General features: G+C 39.9%; 1 protein-coding gene across 1 annotated transcript in view; it reads left to right on the top strand.

Annotated features, from left to right (window-relative positions):
- The window catches only part of LOC126354157 (uridine diphosphate glucose pyrophosphatase NUDT14-like), an 83,369-nt gene that overhangs the window by 45,983 nt on the left and 15,752 nt on the right, over positions 1–21,634 (top strand). The window contains exon 4 of the mRNA XM_050003573.1: positions 14,433–14,640. Coding sequence (XP_049859530.1) covers positions 14,433–14,640 — 208 coding nt within the window. The remainder of the gene's footprint in view (positions 1–14,432; positions 14,641–21,634) is intronic.

Genomic DNA, 21,634 nt, shown 5'->3' with positions numbered 1-21,634 from the left:
ATTCTGATTTTATCATTGCAATATCTGCATAACATATGCTAGCAGACATGTCTGTTAGTTGACTTAGTTGCAGTTATCTACATTTATTCTCAGGTCTCTTGGGTCATACTCTAGAGCAGAGTTGGCCATGGCATACAGAACTTTACCCATGAACGGTGTGCTGCAAGTGTGTGTTCCAAGGCTCAGCCCGTCGCAGCTTTACTCGGTCCTTTCCTGAACTACTCAGGACAGCACTACATATCATTCAACAGTGTGGTGCAACAGTTTCTTCCAGCATTTGGTGTGGCATTTTGCAGTTGTCACGACTTCTTTCAGTTCTGCAGAATCATGGTGTAAGAGGTGTTAGCTTTCACTGTTTATTTGTGGTATGAAGGGAGTTCATATGTCCATTAATTGCTTGCGCAAAAACATGCAATATAGTGAACAACCATCCCACCCTTTAAAAGCAAATGGGACTCACAGAAGAAAAGGCTCGCACAAAAACATGCAATCTAGTGATCAACCATCCAAACCTTTAAAAACAAATGGGACCCCCCGAAGAAACAGGTGAGAGTTTCCAATATCTTTTGTGCAGTTGCATAATCAATGGGTACTGCAGATTTACTGTGTAACAGCAATGCAACACAATGCAGAAAGAATTTAAGGATTTAGTTGACAATGAAAAACCAAAAAATTACAACGGTTGAGAGATGATTTGTGTGCCATTCATTTTTCAGTACAACCAAAAGTAGAAGGCATGTGCATGTAATGAAATTGGTGATAGCAGTAGGAAATTTTACTAAGTCCAAGTATTACTACACTGTCAGCTGCAATAGGTTTTGATGAAGTTGAGCAAAGTATGGAAACATTAAATATTACTGCAAAGAACGTTGGTTAAGTCAGACACACACTTACTTACTTTTTTTTGACCCGCTATTGTTGAGGTTCTGAAGAAAAAAAGAAGACAGGAGCAAAAATTAGAACATCCAGAATGGATTGCAGACATCTCAATTTAAGTGGACTTGACTGCACACTATCTACAATAAGGTTTTGCAGGTAGAGAAATAATGTATTCCTGATTTTACGGGGATGCTTTTAAAAACTAAACTGCATTACAGAAGGGACAACTTCTGACTAGAAAAGACATCCATTTCCCTGATCTCCCATATGTTAAAAGAAAACATGAATTTTGAAGAGTTTGTTGTGTCATTGGAAGAATCGCAGGAATAGTTTTCTAATATTTTGAGGACACTACCAATCTCACATCTGTTTTTGAGTTGCCATTTCAGTTGCAAGAGTCTCTGTATGTGTGCAGATGGAACTGATGGATCTCTAATGCTATTCCTGTTTAAAAGATAAATTCTTTTACAATAAAATTGTCCACAAGTTCTACATTGTTTTCACCCTGAAGAGTTTCCACATCTCCATAATAAGGGTGCAGACATGATACCTACAATTTTTCAATCAACATATGTGCATGAAAGGCTTTTGAGTCACGATTATGTGGCAACCTGATTGACAAAAATTTGTGAAATCTTAAAATAATTATGATGGACTGTGTAATTATCCTTGCAAAAAGTGTGTGCTTTCATATGTAATTTGCATTTGTATGGAAAAATGTGAAGTATTTTAGCAAACAAAGAGGTTTGCTGCAGTCAGAGCAATACTAGTTTGTTTATTTCCTGCTTGTTTTGCCAGTAAATTGTCTTGTCTTTTGCAAATAAATCTTGGAAACCTGTGTTGGGACATGTATTGTCATGAGATTCGCCTGAAAAAAAGGGGGGGGGGGGCAAGATTAAGACAAATAAAACAGAACTAAATTGTAATTATAGCAGCAGTATATGAACAAAAATATTAGTGACAAAAAATTATAATAGACTGCAATTTATCTGAATATCGATCTTCTTCATTCTGATTCCACTCAAATATTTCTCCTTCTGATCCAGAATCATTGACTTCTCCTTCCTGAGCTTCCAAAATTTCTTGCTCACTCATCAAATGAGACATACATGTATGACTGCAAACCGTGAGAGTACATGCACAAACCTAACACTGCAGTCACACATGTCTCAATGGCTCAGCCAGTGGCAACAACAGCTATTACTTTTACCACTCTTTCATACTAAATAATTCTAGAAATTAATAAAAGCAAGCCTTCTGGTCCAGATTGTATACCAATCAGGTTCCTCTCAGAGTATGCTGATACAATATCTCCATATTTAGCAATTATATACAACCACTCGCTAAACAGAAAGATCGCCTCAGTTGCGTGACTGGATTCGTGATTTGTTGTCAGAAAGGTCACAGTTCATAGTAACAGACAGAAAGTCATCGAGTAAAACAGAAATAATATCCTTTGTTCCCCAGGAAAGTGTTATAGGCCCTCTATTGTTCCTGATCTATATTAACGACATAGGAGACAATCTCAGTAGCCATCTTTGATTGTTGCAGATCATGCTGTCATTTACTGTCTTGTGAAGTCATCAGATGTTCAAAATGAATTGCAAAATGATTTATATGAGATATCTGTATGGTGCAAAAAGTGGCAATTGACCCTGAATAAAGAAAAGTATGAAGTTATGAGTACTAAAAGAAATCCGCTAAATTTAGATTATGTGATAAGTCACACAAATCTGAATGATGTAAATTCAACTAAATACTTAGGGATTACAATTCACCCTAAAATGGAACAATCACATAGCTAATGTTGCGGGTAGAGCCAACCAAAGATTGCGATACATTGGCAGAACACTTAGAAGGTGCAACAGGTCTATAAAAGAGACTGCTTACACCATGCTTGTCCACCCTATTCTGGAGTATTGCTGTGCGGTGTGGGACCTGCATCAGATGGGACTGACGGATGACATCAAAAAAGTACAAAAAAGGGCAGCTCATTTTGTATTATCATGAAGTAGGGGAGATAGTGCCAGAGACATGATATGTGAATTGGAGTGGCTATCTTGTGGTAGCATTCTCGCTTTCCATGCACGGGGTCCCGGGTTCGATTCCCCGCGAGGTCAGGGATTTTTCCTGCCTCGAGATGACTTGGTGTTATTGTGTTGTCTTAATCATCGTTCATCCCCATTATGGTCAGAGGAATGCAATGGCAAACCACCTCCTCTAGGGCCTTGCCCAGTATGGCAGTGTGGGTCTCTTGCATCGTCCCCTACACTCCTCAGAGTATGGGACTTCGTCATCAGCATCATCATCATCATCATCATCATCATCATCATCACCACCACCATCATTAAAACAAAGGTGTTTCTCGTTGCGATGAGATCTTCTCATGAAATTTAAATCACCAATTTTCTCCTCTTATTGTGAAAACATTCCGTTGGCACCCACCTACATAGGGAGAAATGATCATCATGATAAAACGAAAGTTAAGTGCTCATTTTTCCCGCATGCTGTTCGAGAGTGGAACAGTAGAGAGACAGGTGGTTCATTGAACCCTCTGCCAGGAACTTTATTGTGAATAGCAGAGTAATCACATAGATGTAGGTGTAGAAATTGACAACAGAAGGTAGCATGTATCAAGAGAGAGGTAGCAAGGAGTCTGTACATTGTTCTCATACAAAAGTGTTTAGTTTTTGAGCAATAAGTGGCTCACACATCAAGAAAATGGCATTCCAAGTTATATACTCAGGTGCAGTATTTTGAACTCATCATTGGGGCCTGAGCTATGTTTGGGCATGATCACTGAAGTGTTAAATAATACTGAATTTATTTTTGATTGTGATCTATGTTCTTATGAAACCAAACCACACTCAAATCATTCAGTGTTCCTTGTGTGATTGCATTGCCATTGACATGTGATGCAATGGCACTTACGTCCTTTCCCAACTCATACAGCATGGCATGATAGTGTGGGAAGTGTGCAGCTAGGCGACAACTTCACACGAGTCAGAGCACTGCGCACATAACTGAGCGAGGTGGCACAATGGTTAGCACACAGGACTCACATTCGGGAAACTATCCTGAGTCAGGTTTTCTGCGATTGCCCTAAATCGCCTCAGGCAAATGTGGAATGGTTCCTTTGAAATGGCACAGCCAACTTCCTTCCCCATCCTTCCCTATTCTGATGCAACCATTGATGAAGTTGTTTGGTCCCTTCCCCCAAATCAACCAACCAACTGCACACATGCAAAATTCTTGGCTATCCTTGCTGTAGCACGTGTTCAGCAATTGTGTACTCCGGGTCCCCAAGGTGGACAGTTCTTCCATGCTCATTCATGCGTACAAGCCAGTGTAGAGGTGGTGTTTGCTATCTAACACACTATACGGTGGACACTTGTTGGTTAATAAACAACGTAACTGGTGTTGTAAGTTATTTGCTTTTGATGTTGTGTGCTCTATTAGCGGTTAGACTGGATTAGATGGTAGTGAGCAGGTATAGGGGGCAGGTTTTACATATAGAATGATTGCTAGAGTAAAAATGTTAGGCTACTAATAATTGGTCTGCCACCAATGACTTCTGTGTGCATCAATGCAGAGCTTTTTCTCCAATTGTCTGTCTCTGTCTGTATATGTGCCTGTGCGTCTGAATACTACTCTGGATTCACACGCTTAAAATAAAGTGTTTTTAACCACATGTTAAAATTACTGTTTATCAACCTATTTAAATCTAGGCACTATATTTTTTCTGTGAAATAACACACCACCCCCACCGCCGCCACCACCACTTCCTTTTTTTCAAATCTAATCCCTACTATTGGGACCAAGTACTAACTGATAAACTTCGATTATATGAGGCCTGGGAAACTGCCCTCAAAATGATTAAGGATAAGCATAAGGTATTCAGCAAGCATGAAATGATTTATGAGGCGGCTAGAGCACCAAAAGAGATGCTGCTGAGGCTACCTCTGTAGTTGCACATCACACACTGCTATCAGCCCAGACAGTGCACATCTTTGAGTGTGAATGGCATGTGAAACATGCTCCAGAGATGTGAGGGAGGGGATATAAGTCACCCACATGGTGTTTGTGAGAACATCTAATGATGATAAGGTTGCACACTGAAATAATGTGGCTATTGAATACACAACCAGTAGTACGTCCAATGACTGTCCTGTCACTCTGTAGTGAAAAAAATCACTACTTGCTGTCGGCTGATGTACACATCAACTGTCAAAGAGTTCTTGTGCTCTCTGTCAAAGACATGGTTTTTTTGTTGGTTTATCACTTTCATTGGTTTAGTGCTGCGTGATTTATATGACTTTCTGTGATAGTTGTTCTTAGAAATTGATTCTTTCTAGTTTTTTGAGACAGTTTGCATACTGCTGTTAACTTCTCAGTTGCTACGAAATACTGATTTCCATACGAGATTGTGTTCTTCTTTGTGTGGTAAAAGAGTTCTTCCTTTCCTGTGATGTCAGAATTTATGTTTTGTATTACAGCAAAATTTCAAGTACATGCACAAGTGTTTGTCGAACAGCTAATCTTCTAGAAGTTTTGAAACTTGTGACCTCTACATAACTCAGCTGCATTGTACATTGGAAGAAAAGATTTAGCATGACTGAATCACCAACGGAAACTGTACCTTCACTCTCTTGGCTCGCCGTGTATTTACCGCCTGTCTGTCTGCACAATCCAGTACTGTGGTTCATGCAAGTTAAGGGTAGCTATGCAGGAATTATGGTGGACTCTGTGAAATCTGCAAGAATTGAGGATGTAATCACAGCCCCACTTGTGACTGATGCTTACGAAAAATTGAAGATAGAACTGATCTGTAAGGTGTCCACCTCACAAGAGGAATGAGTTTAGCAACTTTTGATGCAACAGGATATGGGCAACAGGAGGCTGTCACAGTACTCGAGGCATTTACAGAGTAAAGTTGATACTGATACACTGCCTGATAGCCTACTACGTACCTTGTGGAGCAGCTGTCTACAACTTCAAGTGAAAGCCATTTTTGCATCACAAACTGACATGGTCTTGGGTGCAGTGGCTGAATTGGTGGACAAGATATTTGCCACAATAATGTTTGCACCAATAAGTGCAGTGGTAGTGTCATGTAACAGCTTGTAGTCACCAGTGGTTTCACACATGGATTACGATGTTCTGGCTGCCAAGGTCAATTTGTTGATGAAGCAGATTGGTGAATTGTTGACCCATCATGACCACAGCAAGGATAGAAACTCCTTCGGAGGTGCTTGAGAAACCACTCTTCTACTTCTTCCTCAACCTCTGGGACTGGCCAACATACCGTCTGCTGGTATCGCAGAATATTTAGAGAGTAGGCACATAAATGTAAAATACTGTGTGCTCATCCAAATGCCAAGGCATGTCGACTGATTGCCAGATTACATTGCAGAACAAAAATACATAGTGGACACTGGATCTGACCTATTTGTGCTTGCATGCACACACCTACACAGCAAGCATCCACCATACACTTTCTGCCTGATTGCAGCTAATAATTCAACAATAACGATGCAAGCCATGCTGCATATAATGCTTCACCTCAGACTGCCATGTGACCTGAGGTGGGATTTTATGGTCACCGATGTATCGGAATCCATAATAGGATCAGTTTTCCTGATCTGACTTGATTTGATTTTGGCAGGGAAGCTGAAATAGTTTTGGTCTAACCCGACACTACGCAAACAGAAACCGAGCTTTTTGTGCGGTGTCACTCCCTGTACATCTAATAAAGCCAACCAGTGTCCTTAAATAGTGCACGGAGTCCCTTTACCAGTTTTTTGTTAGATACAATTTCTTCACGTCTAGTTGTCTCGAAAGTAGTCTCTCTCTCTCTCTCTCTCTCTCTCTCTCTCTCTCTCTCTCTCTCTCTCTCTCTTGCTCTTGCTCTCCAACACCGTGCATTGGAAGATTAGTGTGATGCAGTTTCTTCACTGTTGTCACAGATCTTACGTTTAGGGTCTTCTTCCATTAGACCCATTGTATGTAGGTGTTTTTTGAAATTCCCATGGCCAGTCATCAGTCCAACCATGAGTTTAGTCTCTTTCCTATTCAAGCCCAGGATTACAGAGCTTCTTTTAAAACAAAGCTTTGGCATCATTACCTTGCCATGTTTTTGTTTATAGACCTTGGTTCTGTATTCTGCACACTGTCTTCTGAGCCAGTATCGTAATTCTAGTTTGATCACAACCTTGGTGATTGTCAGGACAGCTTCCAGTCTGATGAATGGAGTCATTGCCCCCATCCTGGCCAATCTGTCGGCTTGTTCATTGCCATCAATCCCTGAGTGGCCAGGAACCCACACTAGGTTTACCCTATTGCTTTCTGCTAGCTCCACCAGAGCCCTGACATTCTGCAACAATCTTAGATCTTGTTGTAGGAGTTACCAATGATTTCAGGGCTGCCTTGCTGTCTGAATAGTTGTAGATGCTACCTATTATTATATATTGTAAGGTTTGTTGAAGCAGTTGAGAGTTATGATGTAGTCGGCCGGCATTTCCGCAACCATTCCTATATTTACCTCACTCACTATTTTAGTGTGTGATTCTGGATATCCCAATGAGATCCAGTTTTTAACAGTTTTGAGTCTGTATGCACCAGCTGCTGCCTCCATCTTGACCCAAAGGTGTAGTGGAAGCATGTCAAGCATAGCTTCCATCCTAGTGGTTGGTGTGCTGCTAATTCTGCCTGTTATGGCTAAGCAGTAGTCTCTGCACCTTAGCAAGCTCCTTAGCTCTAACGTGCTGTTCTACCTTCTTCCACTACACTACAATTCCATAGGAGATCCTAGGTCTAACTACTGTGATGTATATTCAATGCATACCCATGGGGCTTAGGGCTCAGTTTTTTCCACAAGCTCTTCTAGTACTCACTAGAGTACCTTTCGCCTCGGAGCAAATGCTCTTAATGTGAAGGGTCCATGTTAGTTTCTTATCTAAGATTATCCTTGATATTTCACTATCCCCTTCACAGGCAGAGTTTCATTGGAGAACTTTAGATTCCAACTTGAGTGTTGGATATGCTTCTTCGTGAATGGAGCCACAACAGTCTTCTTAGGATTAACCCTTAGATCTTGTTTAATGCACCATTCTTGGACAATGTCCAATGCACCTTGTGCCGTATTCCTCAATGTGTCACTAAATTTGCCAAGGATTACCTCCAAGTTGTTTCATTGGCATGAAAGAAATTCCATTTCTCACATAGATGCATGTTCTGGAGTTTCTTAGATTTCTAGCATAAATCAGCTTACCTTCAATACCACCGAGGCCCCATACGCCCCCTTCATATAAGTAGGGCCATATCCACTTCCTGTCTCCCCAGGCAATGGCCAAGGGCTGCAGTGGCCTCTTTACTGTGCTGCAGATTGATCTGCAGCATCTTCAGTCTCCGTCTTGCTGCTATTATTGCCTTTGAGGTGTTTGATTACCCTGACGACGACCTGCAAGAACACTAAAAACAATTTCAGGTCCTGCTCTCGCACCGCCTTCAGGGACTTCTACCACCAGGGTACACCCTTCCAGTACAGCCTTCTGGCTGATTACTCTCCAATCCTCTGTTGAGACTTTTCGGTTCTAGACCCGTACTTTCACGAACAGAGTCTTTGGAGAGACATCCTTAAGGATCTTTGGTACCCATATTGATACCTTTGTGGTCTTAAGCATCTCAGCTGTCGCCTTGACCAGCAGCTTCGCATCCTCCCATGGGGATATCAGGGGAACCTTGTCCTTGAACCATTCCATCATATGCACACCCTCGCAGACAAAAATGAGAGCACCGCAATCTAGATAGACACTCCTGAAATTGGGTCCTGGACCATCGTCCATCCATTACCCCTCCACCTACCCTCCCCGTCCAATCTTTTCAAAGAGGGCCATCTGTACGAGCTCCTGCTGCTGCGAATTGATGTCTACCAGTGGATAGCCTTCCTGGATAACTGCCATCTTAAAAACCAAGACTGTAGTACTACAGGTCTGTTTCCCTATTTCTTACCTCGGCTTTTTCTGGTCTTGCTTATCCTGAGAGGAGGAAGTCTTAGATTCCTTCCTTATCCTCTTGTTACCTGTCTTTGACATTGTGGGGATCTGAGACAGTTTCTTCTTGGGTGTCTTGAGCTCAAGCCCTTTTAATTCCCTCCACTTATGTTTGGGAAGCTATTCTTTTCCTTACTTTAGTTTCTGTTCCCTGAGAAGTTTCCTCCTCTGAGCCCTTGATTTGGTCCAACTTCTCAATCACAGTTCACACTTCTTGCTCAGCTCTAGACCCTGATTCACTAGTGGGAGTGCATTCCATTGGTCCTGACCCCAATTTTTGGGTGTCTGAGGTCTTAGTTTGCCCCTCAGTTCATTGTAATTCATTTTATTCTGTTGTGTCCATCTTGATCCCATGAGATTTGGGGATCTACACAGTCCACACCACAGGAGCCCCACATGGTGTAAGGCTACTTACTCAGGGAGGTTGCCCAGTATCCCTGAGACTCCATTTGTGGCACATCTTCCCATGTGCCGTGCACCTCTTGGCACAGATTGCATCACACCTTGGATTGAGGAAGGGAATTAGGTAAGGACTAGGAGTGGATAAGGAAGACACGTGTTGTGGAACACTCAATCTGATCCATCAGCTAAGGCCTTTTTGGCAATAGGTCCTCTCTCTTCGGCACAGCCCTCAGCCTCATGCAGATGCGCAAGCCTCTCCACTCACACAGACAGTGCTTCATCAAGGTGGTGTCCACAGGGAGGAGATTTCCTGACATACTACCAGCAGTAAAGGGTAGTCATGAACACCAATAAGTGCATTTTTCGTCAGACAGAGATCAATTTACTGGGCCATAAAATCTCGTCAACAGGTTCAATACTGTTACCTGCTGTCTCACAGAATTGCGTCTGTTCCTCAGTGTTCTTAATTTTTACTGCCAACATCTGCCACATGCACCCAAATTGCACGAACCATTAATGGCTGCACTCACTGGCCCAAAGATTATAGGCAACTCAACTGTCTCGTTCTCATATAGTATGATCTACACTTCTGAGATGGCCAACAGAGCATAATAGATGCTGCATTACCTGCCCAAATCTTCCCTTGGCATTAGTGGTCAATACAAACCAGACAGAAATTGGTGCAACACTATAACAACAGTGTGATGACACATAGCAGCTGCTAGCTTTTTCTTCTCACATAAACATTCATTGTCACAATGAAAATGGAGTGCCTGTGATAGAGAGCTTCTAGCAATCTTTGAGGCCACTAAATACTACAGACCTCAACTTGAAGCCAGAGTGTTCACCATTTATACTGACCACAAGCTACTGACGTACGCCTTTCACCAAAAGAACGTCAATTGTTCACATCGACATCACAATCAGCTGGTTTACTGTAGCACAGTTTTGCACATATGTGAGGCACATTTCTGCGGTCAAAAAAATTGTAACTGACTACTTTTCCTATGGTAACAGCACCTCACAGTCGCTGTTGATTGACTTAAGTCAACTTGCAGAAGCACAACTGACTGACCAAGAACTGCACAGTCTGCTCAAGGATTCATCTTTATCATTAGACCTCCACTTAGTTACTGTTCCTGGAGCTGACATCAAGCTATATTGTAACACGTCCTGTAATAAATCGTATCTTTTTCTAACTTACTTATTTTGAAGACAGCTCACATAATCTGTGCCACCCTGGAGCCCAGCCAACAACTCACCTAGTCTCCAGCTATTTTCTGTGGCCGTCATCCATAAGGATTGCCAGGAATGGGCATAAATGTGCTTCAGGTGTCAATGCAGCAAAGTTCACCACCACGCGCATACACCTATAGGTGGCTTTCTGGACATGACTGCTCACATCCAGATTGATGCAGCAGGCCATTTGCCTTCCTTCAGTGGTCAATGCTACATATTGATGGTGAACAATCGCTTCACCAGAAGGCCAGAAGCAGCACAGGTAAGTAACATTTCAGTAGAGATTTTAGCTTCTGCCTTCGTACCCTCTTGGATAGTGTGTTTCTGCTGCTCTCTGCATGTCATGATGGACCACAGACTTCCATTTAAATCTGACCTGTTCACACAGCTTAACAAATTTTGTGGCACTATACACCATAAATAATTATCACCTGGTCAGTATCGAGAAGGTAGAATGTTGGCACTGTTCTCTAATGACCATGCTTGTGTCTAATAATTCAAACTGGACAACAGCATTACCATTGGTGTTGCTTGGTCTGTGAAGCACTTATTAATTGGACCTGGACTCTTTGCCAGCTGAACTGGTTTATGAAGAAACACTGTGACTACTGGATGAATTAAACGATTCACAGGCAGTCCACGTAGATGATATCAACCATGCAGATTTTGTTTTTTGGCTCAGGGAATGAATCGTTCAAATCTGACTGCATCAAGCCATGGCAGCTCATCCACCTATATGCACCATGAGTTGCAAATCATCCACACATGTCATGCTAAGGGTAGATGGAGCGAAACCAGCAATGACACATCTGTACACAGGCCTTCACCGCGCAATCAACAGAGGCAAAAGAATCATCAGTGTCCTTGTTGACAACAAGCCCTGTACCATTTAGTTGGACCAAGTGAAGCCTGTATATGTATTCCAAGGAGAACCTATTGTTGTATCACAGCACCCATCTACTGCAACACCCACACCAGCATCAGCATTACTCTCTCTCTCTCTCTCTCTCTCTCTCTCTCTCTCTCTCTCTCTCTCTCATTAAAAGTATATTTCTTACAATATCGTGTAAAAATGTGGAGAAAATCTGTCAAGAATTATTTGAGATTTTTGGTAAAAGCATTAAACTACGATTTGTCTTAATTTAGAAGTGTTTGTATACCATATACCATATATATTTAAACAAATATCTATCTGTCCAAATGTTTATTAGAGTATTGTGTAAAAATTTGTATTAAATTGGTCAAAAATTTTTCTTGGTTTTTTGTAACAAAGTTAAACAACTTTTCTTTATATAGTAGTGTACATATAAATATTTATATACAAAATATATTGAAATATGCGTAGTCTATGTTCGTCCAAACATTTTCTAGAATATTATATAAAAATCTGAAGAAAATAGGTCAGGAACGTTTCGAGATTTATGTTAGCAATGTTACACACCAAATATATTTAAAAAATATGCAACCTGTGTGTGTCCAAAAGTTTATTAGAGTATTGTGTGAAAATTTGAAGTAAATCAGTTAAGAACTTCTTGAAACCTTTCCCCTTTGTATAGTATGTAAACATTTATATACCAGACATATTAGAAAATATGCATCTTATGTCTGGCCAATTATTTATTAGAGTAATGGGTAAAAATCTGAAGTAATTCGATCAAGAACTTTTCAATATTTTTGGTAACAACATTAAAGAACAACTTGTCCTTAAATTGTAGTATAGTAACATTATAGGGTAAACCTCATGTGTAGTGGGATGGTGTGTGACCCCACTTCATCTCACCAAGGGGGGAGGAGGAGATAAAAAAAAACAACCCCACATGTAATTAATAGATGTCCCTTTATGTCACTGAAAATCAGTAACGTATATGATGACTGCAAATGAATTTGAAACCAAGCACTGAAATCTTAAGTGTACTCGATAATGCCTTCTTGAGTTACCTTTATAATTAGTCAACGAGTAAACTGTATTTCCTGCAAGACTGAAATATACACTAGTACCACTCATTTATAAACTGAAGATAAAAAAATTACCTCTAATAATAGTCCCATCTACCTCCTTGCAATTTTTTTGAGAAAGTCATAACACGATTCTGAATTACTGTTCTGATAATAACCATTTAACAACAGCTCAGTTTGGCTTCCATAAGGGAGTATCAACAAAGAAAATAACTAAACGAGAAAAATTACCCCCTTGGCATTTCCAGTGACTTTGCCACGGCCTTTGGATACCGTAAAATCATACTAGACAAACTAAAACATTATAGTATTAAAGGCATTCCTCTTGCATGAGTGTAGCCATATCTTAAGTCTCTCAATATACTTGAAAATTTGAACAAGGGTATGTAAATTTCAGTTAACACTGATGTTGATATTAAAGAAGTTTTAACTTTTATAGTGTATGGAGAGGCTGATAGTATTCTGATAGCATAAATTACAACAGCACAACTAAATAGAGCAATATTTCAGTTACATACTGTCATTTTTCCAGTTAGTCGCCATTATTCGTTATGCACTTTTTCCTAACGATGAACCGGAGCCTGCATGCTGTGATTGTAAAAATTGGAACCAGCTGAGGCTAACCACTTCCTTACGGCTAACCACTTCCTTACGGCTTTGACAACAGCATCTAGGTCTTGAAAATGTTCATCACATAGTCCATCTTTCAGAGGACTGGAGGTGCTAAATTGCAATGGTACGGTGGATGTTGTAAGGCAGCGAGTTGCGTGGCCGCAAAACTGCCATGCTGCGGGTGAAATTTGGTCTTTTTCTCTGGCTGTACCCTGGAATTTCGGGCTTTCAGCTTAGCCAGTGTCATCCTTGGTGTGCTGAATTGACAGTTTCTCCAGGCTCCAGGCCATCCAAAAGAACCACACCCTGGCTATCCCAGGAGACTGTGCACATCGTCTTGAATTTCTTCTGTGACAGAGAATTCACATGTCGCCATTCCGTGGACAGCCTTTTGGTCTCCAGCTCGTAGTGGTGACACCATGTCTCATATCTGGTGACAATGCTTTTCAGAAAGAATTGTCACCTTCAGCTTCAAATTGGTCCAGCAGGTCCCGAAAAATTTCCATTTGATGAGTTTTTTGTTCTTCTGTGAGTATCTACGGCACCCGTCTCACTCAGACTTTGCGATAACCGAGATGTTCCAACACTGTTTCCAAGCATTACAGCTGACATTCAGCTTCGCACACAATTCTCTGGTTGTTATCCACCAACTAGCATGGATGGATGAGTTGACCAAGAAGCTCTTCATTCCAAGGGAAGACAGCTGTGCAGGGCCTACCGGACCATGGCTTGTCATGCACACCCTTCTCACCACCTTGAAAATGCTGTACCCGCCGCCTCACATTGCTCATGTCTGTTGTATCATCTCCATACACCTTTAGCAAACATTGATGAATTTCAATCAGCTCAATTTCTGTGGCAGTTTCTGCAAGAATTCAATTACACATCGCTGTTGTGTACATATTTCCATATCAGACTCTATTTTGGAACACTTCTCTGCTGTCACCAACAACCACAAAACAACAGAACCACCTACTAATGAAAGAGGAAGGTTCAAGCGTTAGCATTACACCATTGACATCCACTGCGGACATCCAAAGTCACAACACAAAAATAGGAACCCTTGTAGTAAAATACATGAGAAATAGTGTTGTCTACTTGAAAATTAGCTGCTGTTCTGCTAATATATTAATCTAGGAAAAATTCCTTTGGTTGATGTATAAACTAACTCGTTCCACATCCCTAAATTCTCTTATGTATGATTGGATGTACAAAAAATTGTGTGTGAATTAAATGTGTTGTATGCTCATTTATTTGTTTATATATCATGATAATTTAGTGAACTGTTTTTAGCTGTTTACTTTGATGATATTGCGGATTCTGATGTAAACAGCCCAGTTGATACCGATAAGTATCCTGTAGAAAAGGGCTTTACAATTGAACTCTGTGCTGGCATTGTGGACAAGCAAAAAAGCCTGGAAGAGATTGCAAAAGATGAATTGCTAGAGGAATGTGGCTATGAAGTACCACTTTCAGTTCTGCGCAAGATCAGTACTCACAGGTATGCAAGACAATAACATATAGTCACCTCAGATATTTTCATTTCTACTCAAGGTTCTGATATTTTACTGCTTATGTTACCCAAAATCTGATTTACTCACAGCATTACTTTTACCATTCTAAAGCAGGCTCATCATATTTGTTTAATACAAAGTTCATTTAATTAATAATACACACACTATTTTCTCATTTTATTCTTGCCTCCATATTTATTTGATAGTACCTCATGACAGTAGTTCAATATAAATTACCTGTTTCTCAAGGACTAAGTTCCAGTGTCTGTGCAGACATTGAAGACACATTTTGAATATGTAGTACATAGCAAGTATAAATCAGTGTAAACATGCCCAAAAAAAAAAAATCTTAATAAGTTGTGCAACCAGTCAACATGTTGCCATATTTTCCACTGAGAAAGAGTACTCTAATTATAAAGTGAATTCATTTTACGTAATAGTGAGTAGTCACGATTATGATCCATAGAAGATAAATGGTTAACTAACTTCCTAACAACAAATTTTACTTGAAGAGCTTTTTGCGCATCTTATTGTCATCTTCGTGCACAAGACATGATAATGACAGTAACTGAGCAAACTTGATTTGAACGGTTCACATGAAATAAAAGAGTTCCTTCCTCTTTAAACAGCATTAATGCAGCAGCCTTTTCAGTAGTTGTGGGGGCAACAGTCTGGATGATTGACTGATCTGGCCTTGCAACATTAACCAAAACGGCGTTGCTGTGCTGGTACTGCGAACGGCTGAAAGCAAGGGGAAACTACAGCCGTAATTTTTCCCGAGGACATGCAGCTTTACTGTATGATTAAATGATGATGGCATCCTCTTGGGTAAAATATTCCGGAGGTAAAATAGTCCCCCATTCGGATCTCCGGGCGGGGACTACTCAAGAGGATGTCGTTATCAGGAGAAAGAAAACTGGCGTTCTACGGATCGGAGCGTGGAATGTCAGATCCCTTAATCGGGCAGGTAGGTTAGAAAATTTAAAAAGGGAAATGGATAGGTTAAAGTTAGATATAGTGGGAATCAGTGAAGTTCGGTGGCAGGAGGAACAAGACTTCTGGTCAGGTGATTACAGGGTTATAAACACAAAATCAAATAGGGGTAATGCAGGAGTAGGTTTAATAATGAATAGGAAAATAGGAATGCGGGTAAGCTACTACAAACAGCATAGTGAACGCATTATTGTGGCCAAGATAGATACGAAGCCCACACCTACTACAGTAGTACAAGTTTATATGCCAACTAGCTCTGCAGATGATGAAGAAATTGAAGAAATGTACGATGAAATAAAAGAAATTATTCAGATAGTGGAGGGAGACGAAAATTTAATAGTAATGGGTGACTGGAATTCGTGTGTAGGAAAAGGGAGAGAAGGAAACATAGTAGGTGAATATGGATTGGGGCTAAGAAATGAAAGAGGAAGCCGCCTAGTAGAATTTTGCACAGAGCACAACTTAGTCATAGGTAACACTTGGTTTAAGAATCATGAAAGAAGGTTGTATACTTGGAAGAACCCTGGAGATACTAAAAGGTATCAGATAGATTATATAATGGTAAGACAGAGATTTAGGAACCAGGTTTTAAGTTGTAAGACATTTCCAGGGGCAGATGTGGACTCTGACCACAATCTATTGGTTATGACCTGTAGATTAAAAATGAAGAAACTGCAAAAATGTGGGAAATTAAGGAGATGGGACCTGGATAAACTGAAAGAACCAGAGGTTGTACAGAGTTTCAGGGAGAGCATAAGGGAACAATTGACAGGAATAGGGGAAAGAAATACAGTAGAAGAAGAATGGGTAGCTCTGAGGGATGAAGTAGTGAAGGCAGCAGAGGATAAAGTAGGTAAAAAGACGAGGGCTGCTAGAAATCCTTGGGTAACAGAAGAAATATTGAATTTAATTGATGAAAGGAGAAAATATAAAAATGCAGTAAATGAAGCAGGCAAAAAGGAATACAAACGTCTCAAAAATAAGATTGACAGGAAGTGCAAAATGGCTAAACAGGGATGGCTAGAGGACAAATGTAAGGATGTAGAAGCTTATCTCACTAGGGGTAAGATAGATACTGCATACAGGAAAATTAGAGAGACCTTTGGAGAGAAGAGAACCACGTGTATGAATATCAAGAGCTCAGATGGCAACCCAGTTCTAAGCAAAGAAGGGAAGGCAGAAAGGTGGAAGGAGTATATAGAAGGTTTATACAAGGGTGATGTACTTGAGGACAATATTATGGAAATGGAAGAGGATGTAGATGAAGACGAAATTGGTGATACGATACTGCGTGAAGAGTTTGACAGAGCACTGAAAGACCTGAGTCGAAACAAGGCCCCCGGAGTAGACAACATTCCATTAGAACTACTGACGGCCTTGGGAGAGCCAGTCATGACAAAACTCTACCAGCTGGTGAGCAAGATGTATGAGACAGGCGAAATACCCTCAGACTTCAAGAAGAATATAATAATTCCAATCCCAAAGAAAGCAGGTGCTGACAGATGTGAAAATTACCGAACTATCAGTTTAACAAGTCACAGCTGCAAAATACTAACGCGAATTCTTTACAGACGAATGGAAAAACTGGTAGATGCAGACCTCGGGGAGGATCAGTTTGGATTCCGTCGAAATGTTGGAACACGTGAGGCAATACTGACCTTACGACTTATCTTAGAAGAAAGTTTAAGAAAAGGCAAACCTACGTTTCTAGCATTTGTAGACTTAGAGAAAGCTTTTGACAATGTTGACTGGAATACTCTTTTTCAAATTCTAAAGGTGGCAGGGGTAAAATACAGGGAGCGAAAGGCTATTTACAATTTGTACAGAAACCAGATGGCAGTCATAAGAGTCGAGGGGCATGAAAGGGAAGCAGTGGTTGGAAAAGGAGTGAGACAGGGTTGTAGCCTCTCCCCGATGTTATTCAATCGGTATATTGAGCAAGCAGTAAAGGAAACAAAAGAAAAATTTGGAGTAGGTATTAAAATTCATGGAGACGAAGTAAAAACTTTGAGGTTCGCCGATGACATTGTAATTCTGTCAGAGACGGCAAAGGACTTGGAAGAGCAGTTGAACGGTATGGACAGTGTCTTGAAAGGAGGATATAAGATGAACATCAACAAAAGCAAAACGAGGATAATGGAATGTAGTCAAATTAAATCGGGTGATGCTGAGGGAATTAGATTAGGAAATGAGACACTTAAAGTAGTAAAAGAGTTTTGCTATTTAGGAAGTAAAATAACTGATGATGGTCGAAGTAGAGAGGATATAAAATGTAGACTGGCAATGGCAAGGAAAGCGTTTCTCAAGAAGAGAAATTTGTTAACATCGAATATAGATGTAAGTGTCAGGAAGTCATTTCTGAAAATTTTTGTTTGGAGTGTAGCCATGTATGGAAGTGAAACATGGACGATAACTAGTTTGGACAAGAAGAGAATAGAAGCTTTCGAAATGTGGTGCTTCAGAAGAATACTGAAGATAAGGTGGATAGATCACGTAACTAATGAGGAGGTATTGAATAGGATTGGGGAGAAGAGAAGTTTGTGGCACAACTTGACTAGAAGAAGGGATCGGTTGGTAGGACATGTTTTGAGGCATCAAGGGATCACAAATTTAGCATTGGAGGGCAGTGTGGAGGGTAAAAATCGTAGAGGGAGACCGAGAGATGAGTACACTAAGCAGATTCAGAAGGATGTAGGTTGCAGTAGGTACTGGGAGATGAAGAAGCTTGCACAGGATAGAGTAGCATGGAGAGCTGCATCAAACCAGTCTCAGGACTGAAGACCACAACAACAACATAATTTTTCTTCTGTTTTGTCATTCAGTCATCACTGATGACAACCCATGCATTATTTGTTAAATGACCATAACAGTTCAAAATGCCTGTTCATGCGCTTCACTACACAATAGTATACAGTTCCTTCACTCTTCATAAGTGAAAGCTGCGGATACAGTGTTCTAGCAGGTCGAGCACTTGACTGCAGCCTTTGAGGACCCATGTCCAATCCTTGAAAGGGGTGGGGATTTTTCCTCATTCCATTTCCTCCAGAACAGTTCCACAAGCACTCGGCCTACTGTCAAATGAGCATCGAGAATCTTTCTAGGGAGGAAAAGGCTGCTAGCGCAATTGGCCTGCTACCTTCTCCTTCCTACTGCCACAGTGAAGAAAGGATTCTGTCTGCATGCAGTCAGGCCAATCGCCTAGTTCGGGGCACGCACCACAGACTTTACCGTAAACTTTTCGGGTTTCACTTAAATGGTTCCTTATCCCTGATAAGGCCATACCCGGGGGACAAGGAGGGGCCGCGCCTCAGATCTAGCTCTTTGGGAAAGGAAAAAATATAGTACAGTCGGGTGTTTTTCTTTCAAGAAAATGATTTAGAAGTCAGTATTATGTAAGTTTTTAGCAGGGTCAAAACTAGAACTTTTTATGGCTACTTACAAGTTGCTATTTGTGTTCTGAGATATTAAAAATACACCACACCCGCAGATATAAGTCCACCCTACAAACTGTTGTATGAGCACTCTTGTCCTGATTACCTGAGGAAGACATGTTAGGAGAACACTGATTTCTTGGGCCTTGGCTGAGACTATCATACAAAATACCATAGTAGTCTTTATTGAGAAGACTGTTGACCTTGTTTCATATTTCCTGTATTATTTCACAAGCATCTAAATAATGCTGACTAGGCTGACATTTTACCAGTTACCACACAATGTGCATTTTAATGGAATGCCACAAGAAATACTTGAATGTACTATTGCAAAATAAACATAGCACCGACTGCTCAATCTTCCGTTATAAGTTACTGGCTGTCCATACGCCAAGATATTTTATTTCCTTTCCTTCTTTTGTTGCTTCATCATTTACTAGTATGGGGTCCATACAAGTAGGATGATTTTTGGAGCCACTGAGTAGCATATAAGTAGTTTTGCTTTTATTTAATAATAGTCTGTTATTGTACAACCAGGAAATTAGTGTCTTTATGGAGTGAGTTAATCCATCTCTCCATATTTGAATCAATGAATTTTAAAAGGTTTGTATTACCTTCAGACAGTATAGGTAAGACTTCAGTCAGGTTCAGAGGTAGATCACTGATAAATAAAAAGGAGCCCCCCTAGAACTGAGCAGCCATGAGGAAAACCATATCTCATCACAGTTTCATCGGACAGAACTTTAGTAGCCACTTTACTAGAATTTTCAACCACCTGTCTTCTGTTTGTGAAATTAAACTGAAACTGCTGATTGCAAGTATCTCTAATACCAAATGGATCCATTTTTTGTAGCAGCAATGGGTCACTGACTAATTCAAGGCCTTAGTCTGAGCAATGATCAGATAAAAAAATATGATGTTTATTATTAAAAGGACTAAGGAAGTGATCTGTAAATGAAAAAAAGCACTTTGTTGGTGGAGTTGTTTCTGCAAAACCCAAAATGATGGTGTGTGAGCAGGATATTAGTATCATGGTTCTACATGACCTTTCCCAGTATCTTTGACTTGTCAAGATGAGCAGAGATTGGTATATTATTGTTGGAATCATTTGTGTCTCCTTTTTTATACAGTGGAATTACTTTTGCAGTTTTGAATGTGACTGGGAAACATCCTGTGATTAGTGAACTGTTAATTACATCACAAACAAGCTTCTTAATGCTACAGCAGTCTTTTTATTAAGATATCAGACATAGCATCAAGCCTAGATGAAGATGAGTTCTTATTTTCTCTGATTATTTACAGTACCACTTTTGCTGTCACTGGTGTTAGTAAAAGTTATATGTTTCAACTTGTAAGCTCATTGAGAATAGAGAGTGATGGTGAAGTGATTTGAGATGAGAGCTTAGCTTCAGTGTTTGAAAAACATAAATTAAAAGTGCCACTTATCTCCTTCCCTTCTAATATTTTTGTTCCAAGGATACCATTGACAACCCACATTGCATTATTTATGGTACTAGAGGTGTGTTTGTTTTCCTTACGTTCTTGCTAGTTCAGATTTTTCTTTGCCTTGCTTATGAATTGACTAAGGATCTTTTTGTCATTTTTAAGTGGATTAATTGTTTTCTTTGCTTTCTGCATATAATTTTATTTTCACTGCATGGGAGATAATTTTCCCATTTGTAATCCATTCTTTATGAACTGTTCTTCTTATGATTTCGATTTGCGGTCTTTTGAGGGGACTGGTAACATCAAAATAATGACAGACATTGTCATCAAATATTTTTGTTTACATATATCATCATTGAACACCTCAATCCAGGAGTCTTGCTTCAACATGTATTTTAAAACATTTAAATTACTGGGATCTTTAATTTGACACATGTTGCTAATTTCTGGATTGTTGAAGGTGTGGGAATAAGGCAGTTTCAGCTTTAAAAAGATCCCTTGATTGTATGACAACTCATTCAAGTATTTTGAACAGTCAGTAGCGTAGTTAAGAAATGTAATCATGTGGTTACGTACATCAGATGTATTTTGTGATTCAGCAACAAAATTAACATTTATGCCCCAATGCAAACTAATTTTTAATAATAATAATAATAATAATAATAATAAAATAATACTAATAATAATAATTATTATTATTTAGCACCAAATATTCAAAGACAATCCCTAGAAATAATACAGTTTCCCTTTATTTATTTTATTTGGCATATGGCAGTGCACATCATTTTATCTTCTTAAACGAAGATATACATAAAAAACACAATAAAACATACAGATAATGGGCAATACAATTAAATAATGACATCAAGATTATATATGATCTATACAATTAAATACAATATATATAATAAAGTCTTTTGCGGTGTCTTTTTCCATCAGAAAATCACTGAACTTACCACTGTATGCTCTTCTGTCGCACACTTGGACAATGTGGCGGATGGTCTGTCTGTTGGCTCCACAGTCACAGTTAGGAGTTGGTGTTTTTCCTCATTTGTAAAGGTTATCTGCACATCTTCCGTGATTTGTCCGTATTCTGTTAAGGGATGACCAT

Source organism: Schistocerca gregaria, chromosome 3, assembly GCF_023897955.1.
Source record: "Schistocerca gregaria isolate iqSchGreg1 chromosome 3, iqSchGreg1.2, whole genome shotgun sequence".
In the NCBI taxonomy this organism is placed as follows: Eukaryota; Metazoa; Arthropoda; class Insecta; order Orthoptera; family Acrididae; genus Schistocerca; species Schistocerca gregaria.
Note: the sequence above shows the minus strand (reverse complement) of the source record. Positions and strands in the feature narration are given on the sequence as shown.